The sequence below is a fragment of the Nomascus leucogenys genome, chromosome 8 (genome assembly GCF_006542625.1).
Source record: "Nomascus leucogenys isolate Asia chromosome 8, Asia_NLE_v1, whole genome shotgun sequence".
Taxonomy (NCBI): domain Eukaryota; kingdom Metazoa; phylum Chordata; class Mammalia; order Primates; family Hylobatidae; genus Nomascus; species Nomascus leucogenys.
Window position 1 is genome coordinate 92,226,867 of NC_044388.1, and position 24,684 is coordinate 92,251,550.

Consider the following 24,684-nt stretch of genomic DNA (forward strand, 5'->3'; position numbering starts at 1 on the left):
CCATCCCACCCATTACCTGGTCCCATCATGATCCAATCCACAAGGAGCTGAAGGCCAGTGATTTTCCTATGGGTTGGCCTTCCAAGAGACTCAGCAAAGGACATGCCATTGGCAGATAAATCTCTGCATTTAGAGCAGCAATACAGGGGACTTTGATGTGTAGTGTCTGTGACTGATATAAGAAAAATACTACAGGAGACAAAATCAGAAACCAGACCAACATTTCAGCTTCCCTCACTCCCACCCTAACTCAGCATCAAATTTTTCCCCATGTAAGAATACCACTACTTCTTATATACACTCCTATTGCTGTGAGACACTGCCAACGCCTCCTTCTCCACTTTCACCACCTCTACTCCATCTCCCAAATTCCTTCAGAACTCTCCCTGGAAAATGTAAACCAGATCATTTTATCCTCTTACATATAATCTGCCATGGTCTGTTTGGGACTCCCAGGACACTTTCAATTCTCCATTGCCTGGTATACAAGACCCTTCCTGATTATCTTAGTTTGTTGTGTATTGCTTCAAAGGAATCCCTGAGGCTGAGTAATTTACAAAGGAAAGAGATTTATTTGGCTCCTGGTTCTACAGGCAGTACAAGAAGCCTGGTACCAGTGTCTGCTTCTGGTGAAGGACTCAAACTGCTTCCCCTCATGCTTGGAAGGTGAAGAGGAGCCTGCATATGCAGAGATCACATGGCAAGAGAAGAAGCAAGAGAGAGAGTGGGGAGATGATAGTCTTTTTAATCACTGACTCTCACCAGAATTAGTAGAGTAAGAACTCACTACCATGAGAATGACACCAAGCCATTCTTAAGGGATCTGCCCCCATGACCCAAACACCGTCCACTAGGCTCCACCCCCAACATTGGGGATCACATTTCAATGTGATATTTGGAGGGGACAAATACCCAAACTATAGCACAGATGTAGCCATTGCTGTCCCCTCCAGCTTCATCTTTCTCAACCTTGCAAGTGAGGGCTTGTAGTGTCTCTTCTCATGCTTCTATGCTTGTGGGCTTTCTGGAGCTTCTGCCATTTTCTCTATTTCCCACACTTGGTTCAATATCAAGGTTTATTCTTTATGTGAAAACCTCAGTGGCTTCTGACCCTCCTTCAGCTGGGTGTCATTGCTGTATGCTCTCATTATATTTAACACCCACCCGCTCTATCATAACACATATGATAACAGGAAGTAAGAGACTAATGGCTAAGGATATGGTCGGTAGCATCCAACAGACTAGGGGTTGTGTCCCCCCTCTGACACTTTTCCAAGTGGAGGGACCTTGGAAAAGTGGTGTCAGCCCACTTAGCCTTGGTTCCATCACCTATAAGTTGGGGATACTCTAGGGCTTTTGAAAAGCTTCAAAAATATAATATAACAAAAATACTTCAACAGTTCCAGTGTGTAGTAAACTTTTCCAAATGGTAGTGTTATTAATGTTATCATACTATGTTGTGATCATTCATTTATTCGTCTCACTTTCTTCATAAAACTTCTAATACCTTGATAATGAAAATCGTGCTTTTTTCATTATCTGTAGGCAAAGTTTCTAGCTTAAACATGGTATTGAATAGAATCTCAGTAAGTGTTGTTGATGAATGAAAGCAGAAAAGAATGAATAAATGATATGTGGAAAGGAAGGAAATTAGGAAGGAAGAAAGGAAGGAAAGAATGAAAGCAGGGAAAAAGAAAGGAAAAAATGGAGGTAAGGAAAGAATGACTCATTCAATAACTAAATAAAGGAATGATCAATTTTCAATTAGTCTTTGATTGATGCTATTACGTTATGTGTCAAGCTTCCATACAAAATCTGTTATTTTGGAAACTAATCATTCAAGATTCCAAGAATTTAATAAACTCTCCCAGCATTTTATTTCTGTGTCTCTTTTTATAGACTGGAGAGGCAGATTTAGGCATTTTTGACAATGAAACTAAGCAGGAGGATCAAGTCCAGATTGTTAGGGCCTTTGGGATAAAGAACAAAATTCAGGTTTTTGTACTGGTCACAGGTTGGAGAAAGCTTGTTATTTGGAACAAGGATATGGATGCAATAAACATTCTGAGGTTTATCTTGCTTTAATGACTTGCCTTGAGTGGCTTTGATCTTTATATTTGATAATTATTTTCAAATGGGCTGGTGTGTTCTGAAAATTAAGTAGTGGTTCATGGACTTGAGAACCTCCTTGGGAATGACAAGCTACGATCAGAATTTGGAAATGGGCAATGTTACAGAATTTGCTCTATGAGATGGAGAAACAGGACAACCTCCTGTGAAGAAGGTAAACACATTAATCCAGTGTTGGGAACCAGGGTTGGCTGGTGGAGCGGGAACTCAACAGGCATTGGGAGCTAAGGCCAGTTTTCTCTCAATCCATGAACTAGCTTAAAAGAGAATTCTGCATCTCGAAGGTTTTTCATGAGTTGGGTACTCTTCTAGGCATTTCCTTGTGCATTACCTCCTTGAATTTTTGTATCCTCCTTTCTTGGTTGAATTTTCTAATTTCCATTTCATAGGTGAGGAAATTGAGATACAAAGTGACAGGGTCAGTTGTCCAAGATCACAGAGCCACTTTGTGGAAGAAGGAGGATTTGAACGCCAGTCTGTCTCTCTCTTAAAATGACCCTCTGCTGCCTTTTATTCTAACCTGAAAGAACTGTTCCCAGTCTCTAGCTAGCTTAAAAGTGGCCCACTCTCAGCCAGTGTTCAGCTCACACAAACCCTCCTCCAGTTGAGGGTATCTATGCATGGCCAGTACCATCTCTGTGACCAGCCGCACCCATCAAGGGCCCAGGAAGCATGACTCTGGCGTGACATTGCTTAAAGATCTCCTCAGCTATCACTTCTGCATAGGGGAGGTCCAATGAAGAGTGACCTGCTTTGAGTGGGAATAGAAATGGAGAGTCCTCAGTCTTGACCTGGGCTCACTGTAAGCTGTACCATTGAAATGGGAAGGCCAGTGTATTATGCTTCTAGAGGTGAAAAAACTCAGGCCTTCTCACACGTTTTTTCCCATGATTTTATTTAAAGGATTTGTTGTTGTTGCTGTTGTTGTTTTGCATTTTGAATGTGGTTCCCTTTTGCTTCTCTCTCAATAAAACAGGCCCTGACAGCCCTCTTATTCAGATTATTACAGAGTTGTGCCATCTCAGGCCAGTGCATTTAGGAAATATGTTGTTGGCACTCACCAACGAGTGAGATGCATAAAGAAAATATTCTAATGACAGTTGAGTTGAGAGAGCTTTGATCTCCCTCCAGAACTGCACTCATGGCTTTGAAATGCAGTTCTGGCAAAGGGGTAAAGTCTGGGCGCCTTGGCAATCAGGGCTGGGCCCCCTGAAACAGACATTCCAGGGGATCCGCAATCTCAACAGTGGGATCCAGGTGCATGGGTTGTGTAGGAAGAAAAGAGACACTGAGACACCACTCTTGAGAGGTGGCTCAGGGAAAAGTATCTAAATCAGGAGGGACATTTCAATCTAGCCAACATTTTCCAAACTTTGTTGTTTGTACTGTTGTTTGGTTTTTGGCAAAGGTGGAAGTGTGTAGGGGGGAGGGGTGTGGAGGAGGAATTATGGTCACATATTTTTGGATACACTTCCTGCACTATCTGTCTTACTCTTATTTTGCATATTTGAGGCTCCGAAAATTCTTGCAATTAAAAAACATATGTATTTAACCTTGTTTAACAGACCATGTCCCAAACCCATTTGACTCAGCAATGTTTTTCTTTAAATATTCATCATTTTCTTACAAATTTAGCCTTCTGTAGACCATGATCTGGAAGACACCGATCTATTTCACAACCTCACTGAACATGTACGGACCCCGAGCTGCAGAGCAACCAGCAGAGTATAGCGAGAAGTGGTCAGATATTGAGGCAATGCAGGTTCCCACACCCAGGTGTCCAGCTGAGGGAGAGAATGGAGGCTGCCATCCTTCCCATGATTTGTTCTCTAAACTATGCAGGGAACTGTGTCCACCTGAAGGAAGAAGTAACTTATGATACAAAATTGCTGCTATACACAAGTGACATATACACAGGTTAGAGCAGAGAGGTTTGTTGGTAGGCTTTTCTATGCCCTGTATTATATATATGACCTTGGGCAAGTAATTCCCCTTCCTTGAGCTCTGGGCTCTCTCATCCTGTTTGAAACTATGCAATTTGAGAGAGAGGTGCTCAGTAGCTGCCCATCGGTGGTGGTTCTCTCTTGAAGGATACTTTTAAGTGATACGGAGATAATAAAGATTTGGTCCCAATCCCAACTGCCAGAAGCTCATTACCTGATGGAAAAGACAGATGGTCACACAGTGAATATAACCCAAAGCAGATTGATAAGTACTCGAATTAAAAGTAGGGAGCACAGAGGAAGGAGGACTCATTTTCAGATAGAGGTGATGATGATGATTTGAGTGTTGTTAATAATTTTCGTTTTGCTAACAAGAATGCAGTAAAAGGAGCCTATCCTAATCAGTGATGCCTTCTCTGTGCCAGTCACCATGCTAGTCACTTAACCTGTGTTGCCTCTAATCCTTATGATGCCCCTGACAGGTGGTCATCATCATCCCTACTCTACAGATGAGGGTGGTCATAAGAGGATACATGGAGTGCATCACATGTAAGGTGGACTTTGCGGGATTCGTAAGATTTAAAAGGGCCAATCATCAGGAAGAAAGATCGCAAGGCAGACAAGGGAAACTAATGGACATTCTTAGGGGTTGGGCATAATTGGGGAAAACTAGAGGTTCTCAGAATAAAAAACCCAAGAGAACTTGAGTGGTTGAGGTTGTAGGAGGAAGAATGTTGGGTAATGAGGAAGAGACACTGAAAGCTGAGATTGGGAGAGCCACCCAGAGGCAGACTGTCAGTTTAGGTTCTTTCCCAGCAGGAGAAAATAGAAGACCAGGATATGGAGGGCTCACATTTTCTAGTTATGTGCTGGGACTGTGCTGAGCTGTCTTATTTAATCCTGTTGGGATCCGCATGAGCTAATTGATACTCAGAGACTTAAACCTACTTGTCCACAGATATAGGTCTATCTGTCCAATTCTGAGTAGTAAAGCTTCTACACAGATTAAGTCACACAGATTAAGCTATAGATTAATACACACACAGCTTAATCTACAGACTAATACATGCACAGAGTTGGACAGACAACTTGCCCATAGATACAGGTCTATCTGTCCAACTCTGAGTGAGTTTGGGATTTTGATTGATTTTTCTGGGAAGTGAGTAATGTTTGTTTTTGGGTTTGTTTTAAGAGATGGCCTATTGCTCTATTGCGCAAGTGGGAGTACAGTGGTACAATCATAGCTCACTGCAGCCTTGAACTCCTGGGCCCAAGCAATCCTCCTGTCTCGGCCTCCGAAGTAGCTGGGACTACAGGCATGTGCCACCATGCCCAGCTAACTTTTTTGAATTTTTTGTAAAGATGGGATCTCCCTGTGTTGCCCAAGCTGATCTCAAACTCCTGGCCTCAAGCATTCCTGCTGCCTTGGCTGCCCAAAGTGCTGGGATTACAAGCATGGACCACCATGCCCAATCCTGACATTTTAAAGTACATTTGACCAATTTACATTGTATACACAGGGCCAGCCTTCCCAACAATTGCAAAATGGAAGTCACATGGCCATTTTCCTTCTCTCACCTTCACTATCCCTAGACAGTAATGTTCCTTCTGAATTTGACCTCCTGTGCTTTCTCTTCTATCTTGTTGACAAAAGGGAAAAAAATATCCTTTCAAGGCATAGGGGTAGGGAGGTAAATACCCACATGGACTCCCGTCGCAAAGATTTTCCCCTTGATATATTTGAGAGACACTCAGCCTGGCTCTGTATTGGTGGGAATACCTCGGGCAGCAAAAGGAAAACTTTCATCCACAGGGCTGTGTTGTTGCTTTTTTTTCCCCCCCACTTTGGGTGGGTTCCCCTGGGAGAGGTGGGGAAGAGAGAGGCCAGTGGGGCTAGGGACCTGGATTGCTTCTGCGGATTCTTCCCCCTTAGGGAAATAGAGGCTTCCCAAAGTACGAAAAAAAAAAAAATCACGTACAAGCCAGGGAGAGGCTCCCACATCCCACTTCTCTGCTTTGGGCTAGGATGAATACCACTTCTTGAAAAGATTGGCTTCTGCAATTACCACTGAATAAACAACCAATTAAAATGTCTCCCCTGCCCCTACCCCACCCTTTTTCTCTCTTGAAGCTTTCTCATCTCAGAGCTATGGGGCAGAGGTGGCTTTCTCTAATAACATTTGTGTTCTCTGCCTGAGAGAACATTTGATGGAAATGAACAAATCAATTAGAAAATAATAAATTATGTGGAAAGGGCTGATCCAAGAAAATCTCGGCTCCTCTGTGTTTTCATTCTCCTCCCATGCATTGTTTCCCTTTTCACTTTGGGCCTGGGTGAGCTTGGAAATGAGGGTGAGGTTGTGGGAAGAGTTGGACACATCTCGATTTGTACTTGGCCTTGTCGCCAGTTGTGTGATCTCTGAACCCCTGTTCCTTCATCTGTATGATGGGGATAAGTGATAAGAATAGCTAAACATGCGCTGAAACTTTATATGTGCCAGGCATTATTCTAAGCCCTTTACACTCTCTTTATTAACTACCTTAACCCTTCGAACAGCTGTATGGGGTAGGTACTATTATCACCCTCGTTCTTTATATAAAGAATCTGAGCTGCAGGAAGTTAAGTACATTGCCTAGGGTGGCCCAGACATAAAGTGGAAAAGCTGGATTCAAAACCTACGGCTGTAGCTTAAAAATGAGCCATCTCACCCACTCTGTTGCATTGCTTCAACTACCAAACAGGGATGAGACATGTGTACCTAGCACAGGGTCTGGCATACAGCAAATGCTTCATAAATGTTGGCTGTCTCCTTCCTCGTTCTCTTCCCTGATGACAGAGCAGACTGATTAGAATTCCTCACGAGGCTTCCAGCCTAAGAAGTTGAATGTGGGTTCTTGGGGAAGAGAAGGGCTCAGCAGCGAGATTTCGGGTCAATATCTGAGTTTGTGTGGCTATTCTTGGAATTAGTCAGCTCAACCTAGACATAGATGTAAGCTCTCCTGGGCCCACCTATCTCCAACTCATGTTTTTTGTGAAAAGATGTACAAATTATGGTCACAGGAATGTTTGGTTTCGTGAGCTTGGGGCTTTCTGTGACATGGGTGGCCTTGACACGCTAGGTCTCAGACGTATCCTACTCACAGCAGGGTAAATGTGTAGTTTTCCACCCACAGAAATGCTCTGTGGAGCATCAGGCAGCTGTTACTAATTTCAATGTATTGATAAGGAAACCGAGGCCCCATTGGTCAGGAATTATTGAATTTGAGACTGAGAGCTAAATATTTTTACTCTGACTTTCCCCAATTTAATTCAATTCCATCAAAATCTACTGAGGTCTCGCCAGGTATCAAGCTTTGTGCCGAGAACTGAGTAAACAGAGATTAATAAGGCACCTCCCCTTCCCCCAGGTGGCCACAAATGTGTATTATGTAATAGAGGAAGCAATTTATTGAAATGGCAAATGAGAGAAAGTGCACTGCTAGTAGGAGGTGGATGAGTATGGAGATGTTAAAAGGGGTGCAGGTGAGGAGAGCATCAGGGAAGTCTTCCTGGAGGAGGGATACCAGAACAGACTTTGGATTTGTTCATTAGAGAACAAAATGCTGATCAGAGTCCCAGCAGAGGAAACAGCATGAATAAAGTTGCCAATGGGATAATGCACCACACAGGGTGCAGAGATGTTATCTGTATGCAGTGAGGTGCTTTAGACAGGTTGGAGAGAGAGATGAGGCTAAGGAGTAGGTTGTGTCTTGGAGGCCATCCTGGGAACTTGGACTTTCTCTTTCATACATGGGGAGGCCCTTCTATTATTCTAAGAGGGGAAAAGTAGGAAGCCATCATTAATGTGTGCTACTGGCTGGGCTCTGTGAGAACTCCTTGGGAGAGACAGCATTAAGAAAAAGGAAAACACTGCTAAGTAGCAACTTGAACTTAGTAAGGTACGAAGAAGTTTCTCTAAGCCTCTGGAGATAATGATACTACCTACCTCTGTGTTCATAAGAAGCCTAACAACTTTGGCAAGTCTCTTAAACTCTCGAGGACTTAATTTTATGATCTGTAAAATGGAATCATCTTACTTATAATATTATTGGGGGAATTCAATAAGGCAGTATTTATAAAGTGCTTAACAAAATGCCTGGCACACATAGCAGCTCTAAATTATTTGGAGAGCGCCTATTATTTAAATAGTATCTTTTTGGGGGCATGATAACAGCCAAGGTTCTTTTTCTGTTTCAGAGCCTACTTGGATGTTAATGAGCTGAAGAACATTCTTAAATTGGATGGATCAACACATCTCAATATTTTCTTTGCAAAATCCTCAGAGGAGGAGTTGGCAGGAGTAGCAACTTGGCCATGGGACAAGGAGGCCCTGATGCACTTAGGTGAGTCTTAGAAACTCCTTCAGGAGGCAACTAGAGTAGGACAGTAATACATTTAGTGCGATGATCATTATTATGATCATGATGGTGGTGGTGGTAGTCGTGAGGGTGAACAACCGATTTATTTATCACTTTTTAATTTACAAAACTCCTTAGCATCCTTTATCTCATTTTGACCACCAAGCAATTTTCTGAAGGAAATAGCACCATATTATTAACCATGTTTTATCAATGGGGAAATGAGACCCAGAGAGGAAATGGGGCTTATCCAACATCACACACAAGACAGTGACAGTCACAATTGGAATCTAAGTTTCCAACACTGTCCATTGTTTGCTTTTTCCTTATACCCTCTGTCTCCTAGTTCCTGCAAATATCTTCTCAGTCTGGTAACCACACTGTACTGGCACAGCCAGTCATGGGTTGGCTTGAAAGACACCAAAGAGGCAAGAAAAAGTGAGTTTGCAAGAACTCCGTGTTCCTCCATGTTCCACCCACCAACACCAACAGGAACTCTTCTTACATTCAAATTATACATATCCATAAACAAGACATAAGTTTGTAGAAACCAATCACCAAAAGTTAGACATGACAACAGTTTCTGAACCAGGCCCTGTAAGCAAACTTTGTAGTTCTTTAATTTTATTTTTTCCATGCTCTCTTCCAGGACACATCTATATGTAAACATGCATTTTTTTTAACTTACATTTTTAAAATCATAGCATAGATGAAATTCTGTGTTCTTTTTTCACTTAATATTATGCTATCTACTTTTTTTTCCATGTTGCAGAAGTCTTATCCTTAACTTCCCACTCATTTTTTTTTTCACTTAAAATGATAAAAGAAAAGCACCCTTGTGGGTTATTTCTCCCTCTCAAAAGCCAAGATTTGTAATAGCCACATAATATTCCCTTGAACAAGGGCACTGCCATTTATTTAATCATTTTCCCTTTGGTAGAATGTTCCCATTATTTACAAGAATGAATCGTGATGACTCAGTGAACGTCTTTATCTGAGAATGTTCGGGCTCAGCAGTGACAGTGCTGGATGTATCCTCAGGCCTGCCTGATCTCCTGGTGAAACAGAGTCCAGCAGCTGCTCCATTGCTATTCTGTCTTGGAAATGAGAGATTCAAATAATGGGAGTTTTGCTCAATGAAACCATGGACTTAGTTCCCTCCAGACGACTCTCATTTCTCAATTGTTTTTTAGAGAATGAGACCAATCTCTGTGTGTGTGTGTGTGTGTGTGTGTGTGCATGTGTGTGGTTGTATAAATAAAGATAGATACAAAGATAAATATCTACTTGTTCTCAACTGGGAGGATTTTATGCCCCAGGAGACATTTGGCAATATCTAGAGACATTTTTGCTTCTTACAAATGGGGGAATGCTACTGGCATCTAGTGGGTAGAAGCCAGTGATGCTGCTGAATGTCCACAATGTCCACTACAAAGAATTATGCAGACTAAAAAGTCAATAGTACTGAGGTTGAGAAATCCTGAGATATATGATGTATGGGTAGATAGATAGGCAGATAGACAGACAGACACAGACAGGTGGGGTTGGGCAGAAGAGAGCATGCAGCTTAGGCAAACTTGAAGATGATCAGCTTATATCACATACCTAGTATGATGTATGGGAGTAATGCTAGACTAGAGCCAAAATTAGTGTTTGTTCTCAGCTGTGACTTTACTTAGCAGTATGGCCTTAGGCAATTCTCTTTCCTTCCTCAGGTCTCAATGTCCTTCAATATTAAATAAGGAGGTCCTAGGAGGCCAGAAGACCCTAAGGGTCCTTCTCAGTTCTGAAATTCTGTCCTATTAGAAAAGCAACTGAAAGGGCCATGATCAGAGTCTGAGAAGGATTGAGTAACAGGCTTCTACTGTTAGAAAAAACTACTCCTGATAATTCCATAAATTTCAGAGACTGGCTCAGGGCCAGGAATAAGGGAGGCTATAAATCCATAGCATGTTATAGTATTTCAGGATGATGTCAGGCTCAAGCTATTTCACCTTTTAAGAGAAGCAATGAAACAGGACTGGGGCCCAAGTGCTGTCACTCTGTGAAAAGGCGTGAGTTGGGAGGGGATGAGGTAAAGCAAACAGGGCTAGCCTAGACATTAAGTCTGCAATCCAATCATCATCCCTGGAATGGTCCTGTCCTCTCATTACCTCAATAATGAAGCTTCATGGAGAGACAGAGAATCATTGGCATTATTGTAGCTGCTTATTTTAGAGCTCACCAGAGATGCAAAGTCCATTTTCCACAGTCACAAGGCCAGTGTGAATCAGAAGAAGGATTGCAACCTATGTCAGCTAACTCCAGCTGGACTCCAGGCTGCCCTCTCCCCATCCCGAGAGATGCTGCTCATGAGTAATTCCTCTGCAGTAGCCCCAATCAAACCCAATTTATTACAACCATATTTTTCCCCTCTTTTTCTGCTATTACACCATGATCCCTGGAAAAAGCCTTGGGTGGGAAGCGGATTATGTTTCATGTTATGATTGACAGAAAATAATTGAGAAAGATTTCCTGTCTCAATTTCTCTTCCTCCCTGCCTCTGCCTGCCTCCTTCTCATACCCAAGTGCATGTGCACACCCGCACACTCACATGCCCTCTCACACATCTTTGTCTTTGTGTTAGAAAGCTCTAAGCAATTCAAAATTGCTCAGAAATTCAATCTCAGAAATCAAGTCCTCCAGTGGCCCTAACATGGAGACAGAGTCCTTCTTCAAAATCAGAGACCTCTGCATAGACTCTGTGAGTCCCTTGACTGAGCAGGCACACCATTCCAGAGGTCCAGTCTAAGATAAAACCCCCCATGCCCATGTGGGGCTTGCCAGCTCAAATCAACAAGACCCTACCTCCTCACCGTTCTTTTATAAGATGCTGCTCTACACCTAAAGTACCTACTTTCAAGGTTCACAGACCTTAGTTTTAACCTTCCCCGAAACATTTTTAATTTTTTTTTTTTTTTTTTTTTGAGACGGAGTCTCGCTCTGTCACCCAGGCTGGAGTGCAGTGGCACAATCTTGGCTCACTGAAAGCTCCGCCTCCCGGATTTTAAAGTTTAATTATCTCTCTGCCAGCCTGTATGCATCGTTCCAATGCCTAAAATGAAACAGCACAAATACTACCCATAAATTCTGCTGAGATCTGTTCTGTCTATCTGCCCAAGCCAAGCAATTCTCAGTCTTCTGAGGCATGTGGTATAGACCATTGCTTCTCAAACCAGAATATACAGAGAAGTCATTCAAGGCTCATTTTAAAATACAGATTGTGCTTCTGTAGGTCTGGGGTGAGGCCTGAGATTCTGCATTTCTACTAAGCTCTCAGGTGATGATCATGCTGCTTGTCCTCAAGTGATGTACTTGATGTATGGAGGTGCTATTCTAGTTGCTCACACTAGATTAGTTAAACCTCACAAACTTCTTTAGATGAGTTAACATTCAGCAAATATTCAACACACATTTAATGAGATACTCTGTGATAGTCCTGTGATAGTCATTAATCATAGAACATTGATCAAAAGTCCTGCTCAAGTGACATTAGCTAGTATGAAAACTGTTACAATGGCGAATACGGCATGGTGCTAACCTTCATTAGCGTTCATGCTCTTACAGTATCAGGGATGAAGATATGAGATTCAGAGATGCTAATTACTCCACTCGATGTCACAGAATTAGTGAAGGCAAAATGAGAACCAGAACCAAGATCTCTGAGCCTGAGGGCTTTGTCTAGACAAGAATATGTAGAATATTTGGAAATAAGAGTAGGCCTTACTTTGTAAGGGAAAGGTTGCAGCAGAAAGGTTTACTGGCCCAGAAATCAGAGTTTCTGAATTGCTCTCCATTGAGATAATTTGAAATCACCTTGGGTAAGTCCCTTCACCTCTTTAGGCATCAGCGTTTTCATACGAAAAATAAAGGAATTGTACAAAATGACTTTTGAGATTCGTTCCTGCTCGGATAAGTCATGATTCATGTCACAGGTTGTAACAGCTCTCAGGGCAATGGAGTCCTAGGGTGGAGAAGCTTGTGTCTATTTTGGGCAGCATCTCTTTATCCTTGGTGGACTTGGGGGTTCTTGCACCAAGAAGCACAGTACCTAGTTTGCCTGATTCTCTGGATTTCCCCTTACAGGTGGCATTGTCTTGAACCCATCTTTCTATGGCATGCCTGGGCACACCCACACCATGATCCATGAGATCGGTCACAGCCTGGGCCTCTATCACGTCTTCCGAGGCATCTCAGAAATCCAGTCCTGCAGTGACCCCTGCATGGAGACAGAGCCCTCCTTCGAGACTGGAGACCTCTGCAATGATACCAACCCAGCCCCTAAACACAAGTCCTGCGGTGACCCAGGGCCAGGAAATGACACCTGTGGCTTTCATAGCTTCTTCAACACTCCTTACAACAACTTCATGAGCTATGCAGGTAGGGCCCTACACTCTGTAGGGTGAACAGGACTGGATGTCAGATGTGGGATCCAATCCTGGCTCAGGGGAGCCTTGAACAAGCTACTTACCTTTTCTAAGGATGGAAGGCCTAGCTCTGCCACTCATCCACCTAATGTCTTTCAGTCATTCTCTTTCCAGGTTTCACTTTTCTCAACAAAATGGAATTGTTGGACTTGCATCTCCATGATCCTTCCTAAATGTGCAGCACATTTTTCTAAGCTGGTGGTTGTTGAACCTTTTTTATTTAACCCATGTGTCCCTTAGATAAGCGTAAAACTCTCACATTCTCTGTTATTATGTTTTGCAAGAACAGTAAGAGTGCTTTGGATTTTGCAAAGAGAAAATTATGACATGAGATTGAATATGATTTTTTTTTCCTAAGTGCATATGTCTTATCATAATACTTTTGCGTACCACTAGTAACAGTGTTAGGAGCATTAGGGGATGCCCTGCACTTCCCTTTAGCACGAGATACATCAAGGCCTTGGAGCCCTTTTAGCACCTTTGGCAAATTAGAGCAAGGCACCCCATCCTCAGGGCTGTCATAGCCCTTACCACTGCACCTTCAGCTAAGAGTTTTTGTGTTAGTCACAATGCACACAATTGCACATGGCAGGCCAGCATCAAATTCTGTTATCATACTCAACTTGGTGTCTCTTTCCCCACTAGAACAAGCAAATTCTATCAAGGCAAAGATTGCATCTAATACATCACTCTATTCTCAGAAGTCAGCACAGGGGCCAGTGCTTAATAAATGTTTGTTAGGAAAGGAAGAAGTAAAGAAAGAAAGGGAGGAGAGAGGGAGGGTTGGAGGGAAGGAAGGAGGAAAATGAATAAATTCTCTTATAACAGGTATATAAAATTTATTCTTATCAAAAGCAATATTTCTACTCATGTAACAAAATATTGTCCAGAAAGGCCTTTAATATGCTCTCTCTCATTTAATTCTCACGACAAATGTGTAGAGTCAGAACTATCCCCACTCTACAGACGACAGCATTGAAGCTTACTGAAGTCATTTGCACCAAGTCACGTATCTGACTCCAAGTATTTTTCTCTTTTACTCTTGTATTTCTTCTAAAGAGAGCTAGCTGATGGTTGAGTGGGGAAATTGAGCAACCTGGGTGGCTTTTACACTCTATTCCACAGAGATGCTTCAGGGCAACTGCTCTGGTGGCTATATGATTAGGGCTTTAGGCTCTCATTCCTGCTGGAGCCAGGGAAAACACACCCCCTTTCTGACTATTTTACATTTCTGTTGAGGTTTTGCCTCATTGCATTTGAAGAGAGGAATTTGCTGCTGGAACCCAAAGGGTTCTGTGATCCCCAGTGGTTCTTTCTGCTTGTCCATTTGGGCTGATGACCCCTGGGGGCCTCTCCAGTATAAGGTTCATGCAGTCCAAATCTGAATTGAAGTGTCAATAACCCACCTCTGGTACCATAAAGAGTCTTAGATTTGAGTGCTCAAAAAAGACCAGGGTGCTGGGTATTTCCTGAAAAGCAGATTCCCACTGGGCTCCCATTCCCAGCCAAGCAGACACCCCACATCCGGTGCCCCATCCCCTCATACAACACTGCTTACGTTCCATCTCTGTAGCACCTTTTCTTGGCCAGCTCAACGCACATGGAAAATAAACAATAACATAAGTTTGGAAGTTTGCCGGCCTCTTAGGGGCTAGGAGCTGCCACTAGCTACCAGACCCCCATAAACGAAGTCTTTTTTTGTTCCCCTTTGTACAGATCTAAAGGGTGATTGATTTACTGTTCTTTTTTTTTTAAAGGAACCCCTCAGCTCAGTGACCCATTAACAGCAGAACTAATTCACTGAGCTACGATAACAAACTTACACCCACAAAAGCATATTCAAGGCGACCACGAGCTTTGAAATGTTTGTTTTCCTTAGGATTTCTGATAGATGAGGTGACAAAAGCAGCTGGATGAAATTCAAAATGCAGAACAGGACTGGGTTCTCAGGGCTATGGAGAGCCATGCATGGGAGCTCTCTCCATCAAGACAATTGGGTGAAGACATTGCTGGGTCAACTTCTTCTCGTTGCTTTATCTTCCTGGGTGCTTCTTCCTCAGGCCTGATCACTAGTAGGGTAAAGGTTTGTGGTGCAGCACTCATAGTTTGTATCTGTGCTGGCCAGTATGGTAGCCACTACCTCTACTGCCTGTGTGGTAACTGAACAATTGAAATACAACTAGTGTGACTAATAACCTGAATTATCAATCTTATTTTAACTAATTTAAATCAGAATAGCCACACGTGGCTGGTGGCTACCATATTGGTTAGCTCAGGCCTGCAGCAATTCTTGAGTACGTGTGATATGCCAGACACTGTATGAAACTTTTCGTAGGCTTGTCTCATTGAATCCCCAAAGTAGCCCAAGGTGGTGCACAAGTTTTACAGATGCAAAAAATGTGGATCAGGTAGCTTAAGTATCTTGCCCAGCATCACAAAGATAAAACAAGGCAAAGGTGAAACGTAAACTCAAGTGTTTCTTACTGCAGAGCCTGTGTTACTAACTAGTAAGTATCTGCCTCATTTTCTGGTTCTGGGGAAGGTTGAGAGGGCACCAAATGCTCAGATCAAGCAGGCACCAGGCAGGTGATTGGAGGAAGCCTAATTCAGTAGGCAGGCTGGACAGAGCTCCAGAGGAGTACAGTTATGTTGAACTCTTGGGTAACTCTTGGAAAACTCAGCAGATAAAAGAGCAGCAGACCCAGTTCCACTTTCTGGAGATAATAGGCTACAAGAGTTCCTGGAGGAGGACACTCTAGTACTCAAAACTGCAGGAAGCCAGGCTTTCTCTAGCCTACAGGAGCAAGTGTCCTGTCCTCATCTTTCTGCGTGTCATGGCTTCTTAATATGCACACATAGATTGACCCAGCAATTCTACTTCTAAGGAATATATCCAAAGCAAATAAGTCAATTGGTATGCTTAAAGATTTAACCGTAAGAATGTTCTTAATGATATTTGTTTCCTAAATATTTATTAGGCATTCGCTATACGCCAGGTATAGAAAACAAAATGTGTGAATAATTAGAAACTGCTTACAAGCCCAAAGATAATGGATTGCTGAAGTGAACTGCAAGGTATTCATGTGATAGGACATTATAGGGCCACTAAAGATGACAGAGAAGACGGTTGAAGGACATGAACAGAAGTAGAGTAACATGGTGGTTCAGAACATGAAATTTGGAGTGAGGAGACCAAAGTCGAATGTTCTGTGCCCAGCTTTGATCTTTGGCAGTTTACTTCTCCTCTCTGAGCCTCAGTTATTTCATTAATACCATTGATGATAAGGATGCTTGCCTTGCCTGATTGTAGGTGTAGTGGTACAAGTGAAGCACTTAGAACTGTTGTTGTTCTAAATGCCCATTAATAATAGACTGGATAAAGAAAATGTGGTACATATATACCATGGAATACTACGCAGCCATAAAAAAGAATGAGATTATGTCTTTTTCAGGGACACGGATGGAGCTGGAAGCCATTGTCCTTAGCAAACTAACACAGGAATAGAAAACCAAACACCACATGTTCTCACTTATAAGTGGGGGCTAAATGATGAGAACACATGGACACATAGAGGGGAACAACACACACTGGGGTCCACTGAAGTGTGGAGAGTGGGAGGAGGGAGAGGATCAGGAAAAATTGCTAACGGGTACTGGCCTTAATACTTGGGTGATGAAGTAATCTATAAAACAAACTCCCATGATACAAGTTTACGTATGTAAGAAATCTGCACATGTACTCCTGAACTTAAAGTGAAAGTTAAAAAACAAACAAAAAAGAACTGTCCTTGCTATCATAATTAGCGCTCAATAAATGATGATTAGTAGGATTATTCATTGACTAATGTGAAAAGGGTCAGAAAGCCATATATATATAGTGTAAGACCTCTACATATGTATGTGATAAGAATTATAGAAATTTACTGTAGATATTCACATCCATATACAAATACATATATATACATACATATACACACATATACCTTAGACATCAACTTTATTATCTATAGGTAATGAGTTCAGGGTAATGTTTATTTTTAGTAACATTTTTGACATATTCCAGATACTCTACAGTGAAGTTTTTATTATAAATTTATTATCTACATTTATTACTATGACTATTATTACTATCATTTTTTAAAAAACATCAAAAAGACGGAGTTTTACACAAGGCAACTTAGTTATCCATTCACTAGACATTAGTTAACTTGTTAAATGCTCTCATCAGCTTTATGAGACAGGTAACATCTTATTCCTCATTTTATGGTGGGTGAAAATGTGGCTGACGGGGGGTCAGCATTGTGCCCAAGGTCCTAAGTGGAGTGAAGGCATGGTGTTCATGCCCTGAACCTCCATGCAGTGTGGCCTTTTGGCCACAGATGGACATTGGTTCTTGTGAGCAAGGTTCAGTTTGCAAATCCAGGGTACTGTATCAACAGTATGGGGACTGGCATAGGCTTCCCAGTGCTGAAGTCCCAAAGTTCTTTCTGCTTTGGGACAAGATACAGACAGAAGAACAAGATGAGCTGGCCACTCCTGGAGACCAGAGGAAGTGGCCACAGATATCGAGAGGGGAGGCACTGGGGGGAAGGAAGCCAAGTGGGGCTGACTCTAGACATTAGCTAATTGAGACAGATCTTTTGTGGTAAATGAAAACCCTTTGGTACCTCTCCCAAGATTTTGATAGCTGCTAAGTCTCCAAGTAATGTACCTTGGAATAGATTTTGACTTCAGCTTTTTTTTTTTTTTTTTTTTTTTTTTTTGAGGCGGAGTCTTACTTGGTGGCCCAGGCTGGAGTGCAGTGGCGTGATCTCAGCTCACTGCAACCTCCGCCTCCCAGGTTGAAGCGATTCGCCTGCCTCAGCCTCCTGAGTAGCTGGGATTACAGGCATGCACCACCATGCCCAGCTAATTTTTGTATTTTTAGTGGAGACAGGGTTTCACCATGTTGGTCAGGCTGGTCTCGAACTCCTGACCTCGTGATCTGCCCACCTTGGCCTCCCAAAGTGCAAGGATTACAGGAGAGAGCCACTGCACCCAGCCTCAACTTCAGCTTTAGAGTTCAAATACATTCCTGTCTCCCTACTATGTTCCATCACCTATCCATTTTTTCAAACTTATTTTTATCAACAAATGTGCAAATGGTTCCTTTTTAAGTTATAAAAGAAAAAATACACTTTTTTGTTGGGGGGGAAGCAAGTAAAGTAGATGTTTATACAAGAAAAAACCTACTGCTTTTCAGCACCATTCATCTTGATAAATGCTTTTTGTGCCCTTGCTCATTGAATTCTCACAGCTTCATGGTTTGGAGTTTATTTAAATGCCCCCAGTTGATGCACGAGGGAACTGAGTCTTAAAGTTGTCTCATTTTTTGGTCATGCCTGATTAGTATTCTGTTCTATGTCTGTGCCTTAAAGTACACAGCCATTTCCCTATGAATGAACAGATGTGCTATTTCTAATATTTTCGCCATTATAAATTATGCTTCAAGAAACATCTTTATATGTCTATTTTACCCATGTTTATCCAAGAGTATCTATCTTTTGAATCCATAAATTCCTTATTGTTAGATCAAAGAGAATGCGTATTTTATATCCTGAATTTTTTTCCTGCTTCCAGTTTTCTAACACTCACACATACATGAGCACACGCAAGCATACATATATGAGCACACACAAGCATACACACACACCACACACACACACTATTTCCAATTCCCATTTACTAACATTTATCATGGGGCAGGCATTGCTTTTAGTGCCCCACATCTCTGCATCTTTGCTGTGTTTTGAGATGAGCAATCGTGTTATCATCACTGTCTTCCCTTCACAGATGGGGTAACTGAGGCACTGGGGGCAGAAAATCACTTGTCCATTTGACTCCAGACTCTGTGTGCACTAATCTAGTCGCATGGCCATACTTCTTCCCTTAGCCATCATGCCCTTCTCCTGCATGTAACCTATTCAGTGGCTTTTCCAAAGTTTTCAAGATGAAGTACAAAGTTTATGGCAACAAAGAAAAAAGTGTCCAATTATCTGGCACTTTTCGGACTGAGGACTTTTTCCTTGCAATAGGGAGCCATAGAATGTTTGGTATTCAGGAGTTACATGGTGGGATCTGGGTTTGAGAGAGATTTACTTGGTTATTCACTATACTGTGTTTGTTAAGAGACATTGGGCTCTTCTGCTTCTCCAAATGTGTTAAAGACTTCCCTAGGGTGCTGGAAAGGAGATTGGCAAAAATTGCTAAGGGGATTTAAGGCAGCTTCTGTGTAGAACCTCCCTCACACCCCTGCCCCTTCCCTAAGCAGGATTCTCAAAGCCATGTCTAACTGTCCAGCACCTGCCTAAATGTATTTAATGTTTGTTTGATAAGAAGAAACCAGTATATGCTGCAGGGTTCCCAGTAGCAAGTTTATTTTAAGATTGGAAGAGCCCTGTACTCCTCTGTCTGGGGCCCAGCTGCAGGCTCCCTGACCAGGTGGACACCTCTGGGAAGTGGTGTTTTTGGAAATTAAGCCAAAACAGTGCATTGCCCTGCCCCTAGGGCAGTTAAATACAACTGTTGGAGGGAGAAATGCAAGCATTCTCCCTCAGGACCAGGTCTTAGGTCACACCCTGGAAAAGAGAGATTAGGATCAAAGGTCCTTAGATCTAAAGACACCTGAGAGATTGTGTTCCAAGCTCCCTTAGCCTCAGACTCAACTCCCATTTATCAACCACCTGCAGGGTTTTATAGCCATACAATGTCTCATTTATGCTTGAAAAGAAGTTCTCATATTGATCAGAAGCACAGCCTTGAAGTCAGGACTGCCTGGGTTCAAATCCCAGATGTATCCCTAGCTTTGTGATTTTGAAATAGTTGTTTACCCTCTGTCAGCTTTAATATCCTCTTCTGTACGATAAGGAAAATAGTAGTGCGTACTCCAAAACTCCAGAGAAGGGAAGGGGTTTACCGTGTCTAAAGTACAGTGCACCAATGGCAGCATGGAGTGGGAGATGTTACTACTCATATTTTCAGCATGCACACTACCCTGGCTTGTTTCCAGGTCTGCCTGACTCCCTGGCCTGTGCTCTCTGCCTAGGGCACCATGCCTCTGTAGTCATGCAGCTCTTTCTCCTGCAATCCCTCTCCTTTCTTTTCCAATCTTAGCCATGCAATCTGATCAACCTCAACTATCTCCTTCTTTAGAAGCTTTCCTGGTCACCTGCCTGTCCCTGCCCCCACCCATGCCTTTTTCCTCCCTTTATCAGTGACTGACATCACAGACTTTAGTAGCCTTGTAACAACCTTGACTCATACATTGGACTGGTCTTGACTCCATAACTAGACTGGTACCTCATCATGGGCAGGAACTTTTAAAGTTTCATCTTTCCATGCCCTTGGGCACAGAGAAGAAATGTAGTAGACACTCAGAAGGTTTGTTTGAAGGGCAATATCAGCACATTGGTTAATAGTGAACCTAATGAATGAGTGGATGAAAGAATGTGAAGGAATGAGTTGGAACCAGTGAGTGCATCAATGAATGAGTGAATGGATAAACAAGTGAATGAATGAATGAATGAATGAATGAGAGATACTGAGTAGGGGGTGAGGGAGGGAGGGAGTAATGGAATTGTTGACTTAGTGCCCAGTGGATTTGCGGGCCGTGGGAAATAGGGGAAATAGCTCATCTTGCCTGTGTCCTTTGCCGTGACCTCTGGGCTGCTCTCTTCCCAGTCTCAGCCATACTTTTTCAGTTCCATCCACCCTTCCCTCCCTCCTGTTTCCTCTCACCTGTCTCCAGAAGTGATGACTACACTAATTTGTTCACAGGCCATTAACTCTTGAGAACTGGAAGAGGCCAGCCCTGAGTTGGCAAGGAACGACTTGGGTGCTGGCTCTCGGGCCGCCAGGAGCCGTCATAACTCTCTCATATGCCTGCCTGCCTTGCGGCTTGGTGCTTATCTCTCCCTCTGCCTGCTTGCAGATGACGACTGTACGGACTCCTTCACGCCCAATCAAGTCGCCAGAATGCACTGTTACCTGGACCTGGTCTACCAGGGCTGGCAGCCCTCCAGAAAACCAGTGCCTGTTGCCCTCGCCCCCCAAGTTGTGGGCCACACAACGGACTCTGTGACACTGGAGTGGTTCCCACCTATAGATGGCCATTTCTTTGAAAGGTGAGTGTGCCCTGTGTAGTGTTGATCCCTCTCTCTCTCTCTCTCCTGCCAAGAAGAAGGAAACTTGGAAGGGAAGCAGACTTGGAGAGGGATTTTACTGCATTTCTTATTCTTGTTCAAAAGGTATCTCCACCACCTAGCATGTTGTAAATTTGGGATCAGGGAATAAATAAATGATTGTTAATAGAAACCAATAAATAACAATAAATATTTTTAAGTGAATGGGCACTTAGATTCACTTTGTTATTAGAAACTTGGAAACCTCTTTTGCTACAGACCTCCTCTGGGATGGAGGTACTAGTCTTGTCTCCATGAGCTCAGGAGTTGTGATTGCCTGGGCAAAAACATTTATATTATATTATATATTATATTAATTATATTATGTCATATTATATATGCTTATATATGGATATATATATTTATGTGTGTGTCACATGTGTGTACATAAGTACATATTTACATATAAGAATACATATACAAGGCCGGGCACGGTGACTCACTCCTGTAATTCCAGCACTTTGGGAGGCCAAGGTGGGCAGATCACGAGGTCAGGAGTTCGAGACCAGCCTGACCAACACGGTGAAATCCCATCTCTACTAAAGCACAAAAATTAGCCGGATGTGGTGGCGCGTGCCTGTAATCCCAGCTACTTGGGAGGCTGAGGCAGGAGAATGCTTGAACCCAGAAGGCGTAGGTTGCGGTGAGCCGAGATGGCACCACCGCATCCCAGCCTGGGCTACAGAGCGAGACTGTCTCAAAAAAAAAAAAAAATGCATATACATATATGACATATAAACACAATTTTTGCGCCAAATGTTTTTTTTTATTATTTTGTAGAACTAAAGGTAGCATTTTTATAAGACCAGGGAATGATAAACTGAGGCACAAGGTATCTCTATTCTGCTGCCCTGACTGTTCATTAATTAACCACATGGCCTTGAGCAAGTCACTTTCTGTCTCTGAGCCTGATTCTCCCTTCCCTGAAAACTGGGTCTAATGATACTACAGTGGCTTGAAAGTGGAGACCTGAATCAAATGGTCTCCTGTGATCTTTCCCCCATATAAACTCCTTGAGGAGCTCAAGCTCTAAGGAGACCAGATTTAAAAGGGTCATGAAAATAGACCAAGGTATTTGCATCTATTTTGGAATTTTGCCATAATTCAGGGAAGATTAATGTATTACCTCTACTCCCAGTCCTTCTTTGGGATGCTTCATCTAGTAATGGTGATATATTAATGATGGTAAAAATAATAACCATGCTAACAATTAATCGATATTACTTTATTGTAGTTGCTGGGATCTATCAAGTGCTTACTATGTGATGGATTCTATACTAAATGCTTTACATACAGAATCTCATTTAATCTTTCTGGTAACCTTGTACAAAACAAATCATCTTCCTCATTTGCTAGATAAAAAGAGAACTGGAGCCGAAAGAGGCTGAAAGGTGACCAGAGGGTCATAGAAAGTGGCAGGGACTGGGCTTCAGCTCCTGTTTTGTATTGTGTTATCTCAGACTCATATGTGCTTTCATTAAGTTGTTTCAAAACTAGAATTGGAGAAAAGGCATTACACTGCCCCCTGCAAGGAAAAAAAAAAGCCACAAAAAGAAGCAAGAAATTCTCATTTACAAGTATATTTGTCTGCATTTGTGTGTGTGTCAAAGGCATATTAGGCAAAGGACCTAAATAGACACTTCAAGACACACAAATGGCCGACAGCTATGTGGAAGAAATGCTCAACCTCACTAATCATCAGGAAAAAGCAAATTAAAACCACAAGAAGGTGTCACCACACCCCTGTTATAATGGCTATTACCAAAAAGAGGAAAGATAAGAAGTGTTAGCCAGGGTGTGGAGAAAAGGGAACACCTGTGCACTGGCAGTGGGAATGTAGGTTAATATAGCCATCACGGAAAATAGTATGGGGGTTCCTCAGAACATTCAAAATAGAACTGCCATATAATCCAGCAATCCCAATTCTGTGTATATATTTAAAGAAATTGAAATTAGTATGCCAAAGAGATTGCTACACTCCCATGTTCACTGTACATTGTTCACAGTAGCTAAAATATAGAAGCAACCTAGGAGTCCATCATCAGATGAACAGGTAAAGAAAAGGTGGTACACAGATGGTCTCCAATTTATGATAATTTGACTTCCACTTTTTTGTCTTCACAATGGCAAAAAAGTAATATGTATTCAGCATTGCTTTGAGTATTAAGATGGTATAAACCTATTGTAAGTTGAAAATATCGTAAGTCAAAAGTGCATTTTCAACTTACCGTATTTTCAACCTAAGATAGGTTTATTGGGTGAGTCCTAACCCCATTGTAAGTCAAGGAGCATCTGTATAGACACAATGGAATACTATTCAGCCTTAAAAGCGGGAAAATTCTGTCATTTTCGACAAAATAATGAACCTGGAAGACATTATGCTAAGTGAAATAAGCCAGGCACAGAAAGACAAATAACTGCATGATCTCACATATATGTGGAATCTAAAAAAATTGAATTCATAGAGGTAGAAAGTAGAATGATGACCACCAGAGGCAGGTGGGGTGAGTAGGGAGAGGGAGGATGTTGATCAAAGGGCATAAAGTTTCAGGTAGATGGGAGGAATAAGCTTTAGTGATCTGTTGCACAGAATGGTGACTCTAATAAATGATAATGCATTGTATATTTCAAACTTGTGAAAAGAATAGATTTCAAATGTTTTTGCCAAAAAAAAGTGTGAGAGATGATGGATTTGTTAATTCGCCCAATTGAATCACTCCATATTGTAAACATATATCAAAACATCTCACTGTACTCCATAAATATATACACAATCATTATATGTCAATTAAAAATAAAATTTAAAAAATGTTTGAAACCTATTTGATCACAGTACCACATAAAATGTGGGCACTAATTTTTCACATTACCATCAGTACCTGAGTCTAGAACCTTCTTTGGCAGCTGGCAAATGTGATCATCAGGGAAGGAAATGTACTTCCTATGCTCTGTAGAAATTCCCCTTGCCCTGCCCCAGCCATCCTCACTGGGAGCACAGAGCTGGGTTTGGGAAACCTTGTGTGACACTTCAGAGGTTTCCAGCAGCCCATAGATTTATTTACTTTTTCTGTGGTGATGAGAAGTATCAGACTTTTGGTCAAGCCTTGGCCTCCATTCCACTTAAAAATGGAAGTTTCGTAAACGAAGCTTCCTGTGTATGTATTTAATTTATATTTCATAAAGCAGTTATTGTTCATTAAATAAATACCGCCTGATTGTTGGAAACCTGTTGGAGGGTTAATTGTTGTGTAATGAGATATGTCTCTATTACACAGTGTCCTCAGCTTCAATCAATATGTTTTTAATAACCTATAGTCAGTTGGTTCTTGAGGCTCATATAATAGCCATTCTGTTCAGTTTAAAATTTCATAACATAGTTATCATACGTTAAATTAAAAGTGACATTTCCAAAACATATCTAATTAGGGTTAGCAGCTACGTTGACCATAGTCTATGGCTAAAAGAAGTCAGTCCACAAGTTCAATAAATTGTTGTAAAGAAATGGAACTGTCTTTATATCGCTCTCCC

The 24,684-nt window shown here is 42.0% G+C and overlaps 1 protein-coding gene across 1 annotated transcript in view; it reads left to right on the top strand.

The window, feature by feature from the left end:
* PAPPA (pappalysin 1) overlaps positions 1 to 24,684 on the top strand; it is a 247,286-nt gene that overhangs the window by 45,369 nt on the left and 177,233 nt on the right. The window contains exons 3-5 of the mRNA XM_003264052.4: positions 8,311 to 8,456; positions 12,597 to 12,890; positions 20,907 to 21,099. Coding sequence (XP_003264100.2) covers positions 8,311 to 8,456; positions 12,597 to 12,890; positions 20,907 to 21,099 — 633 coding nt within the window. The remainder of the gene's footprint in view (positions 1 to 8,310; positions 8,457 to 12,596; positions 12,891 to 20,906; positions 21,100 to 24,684) is intronic.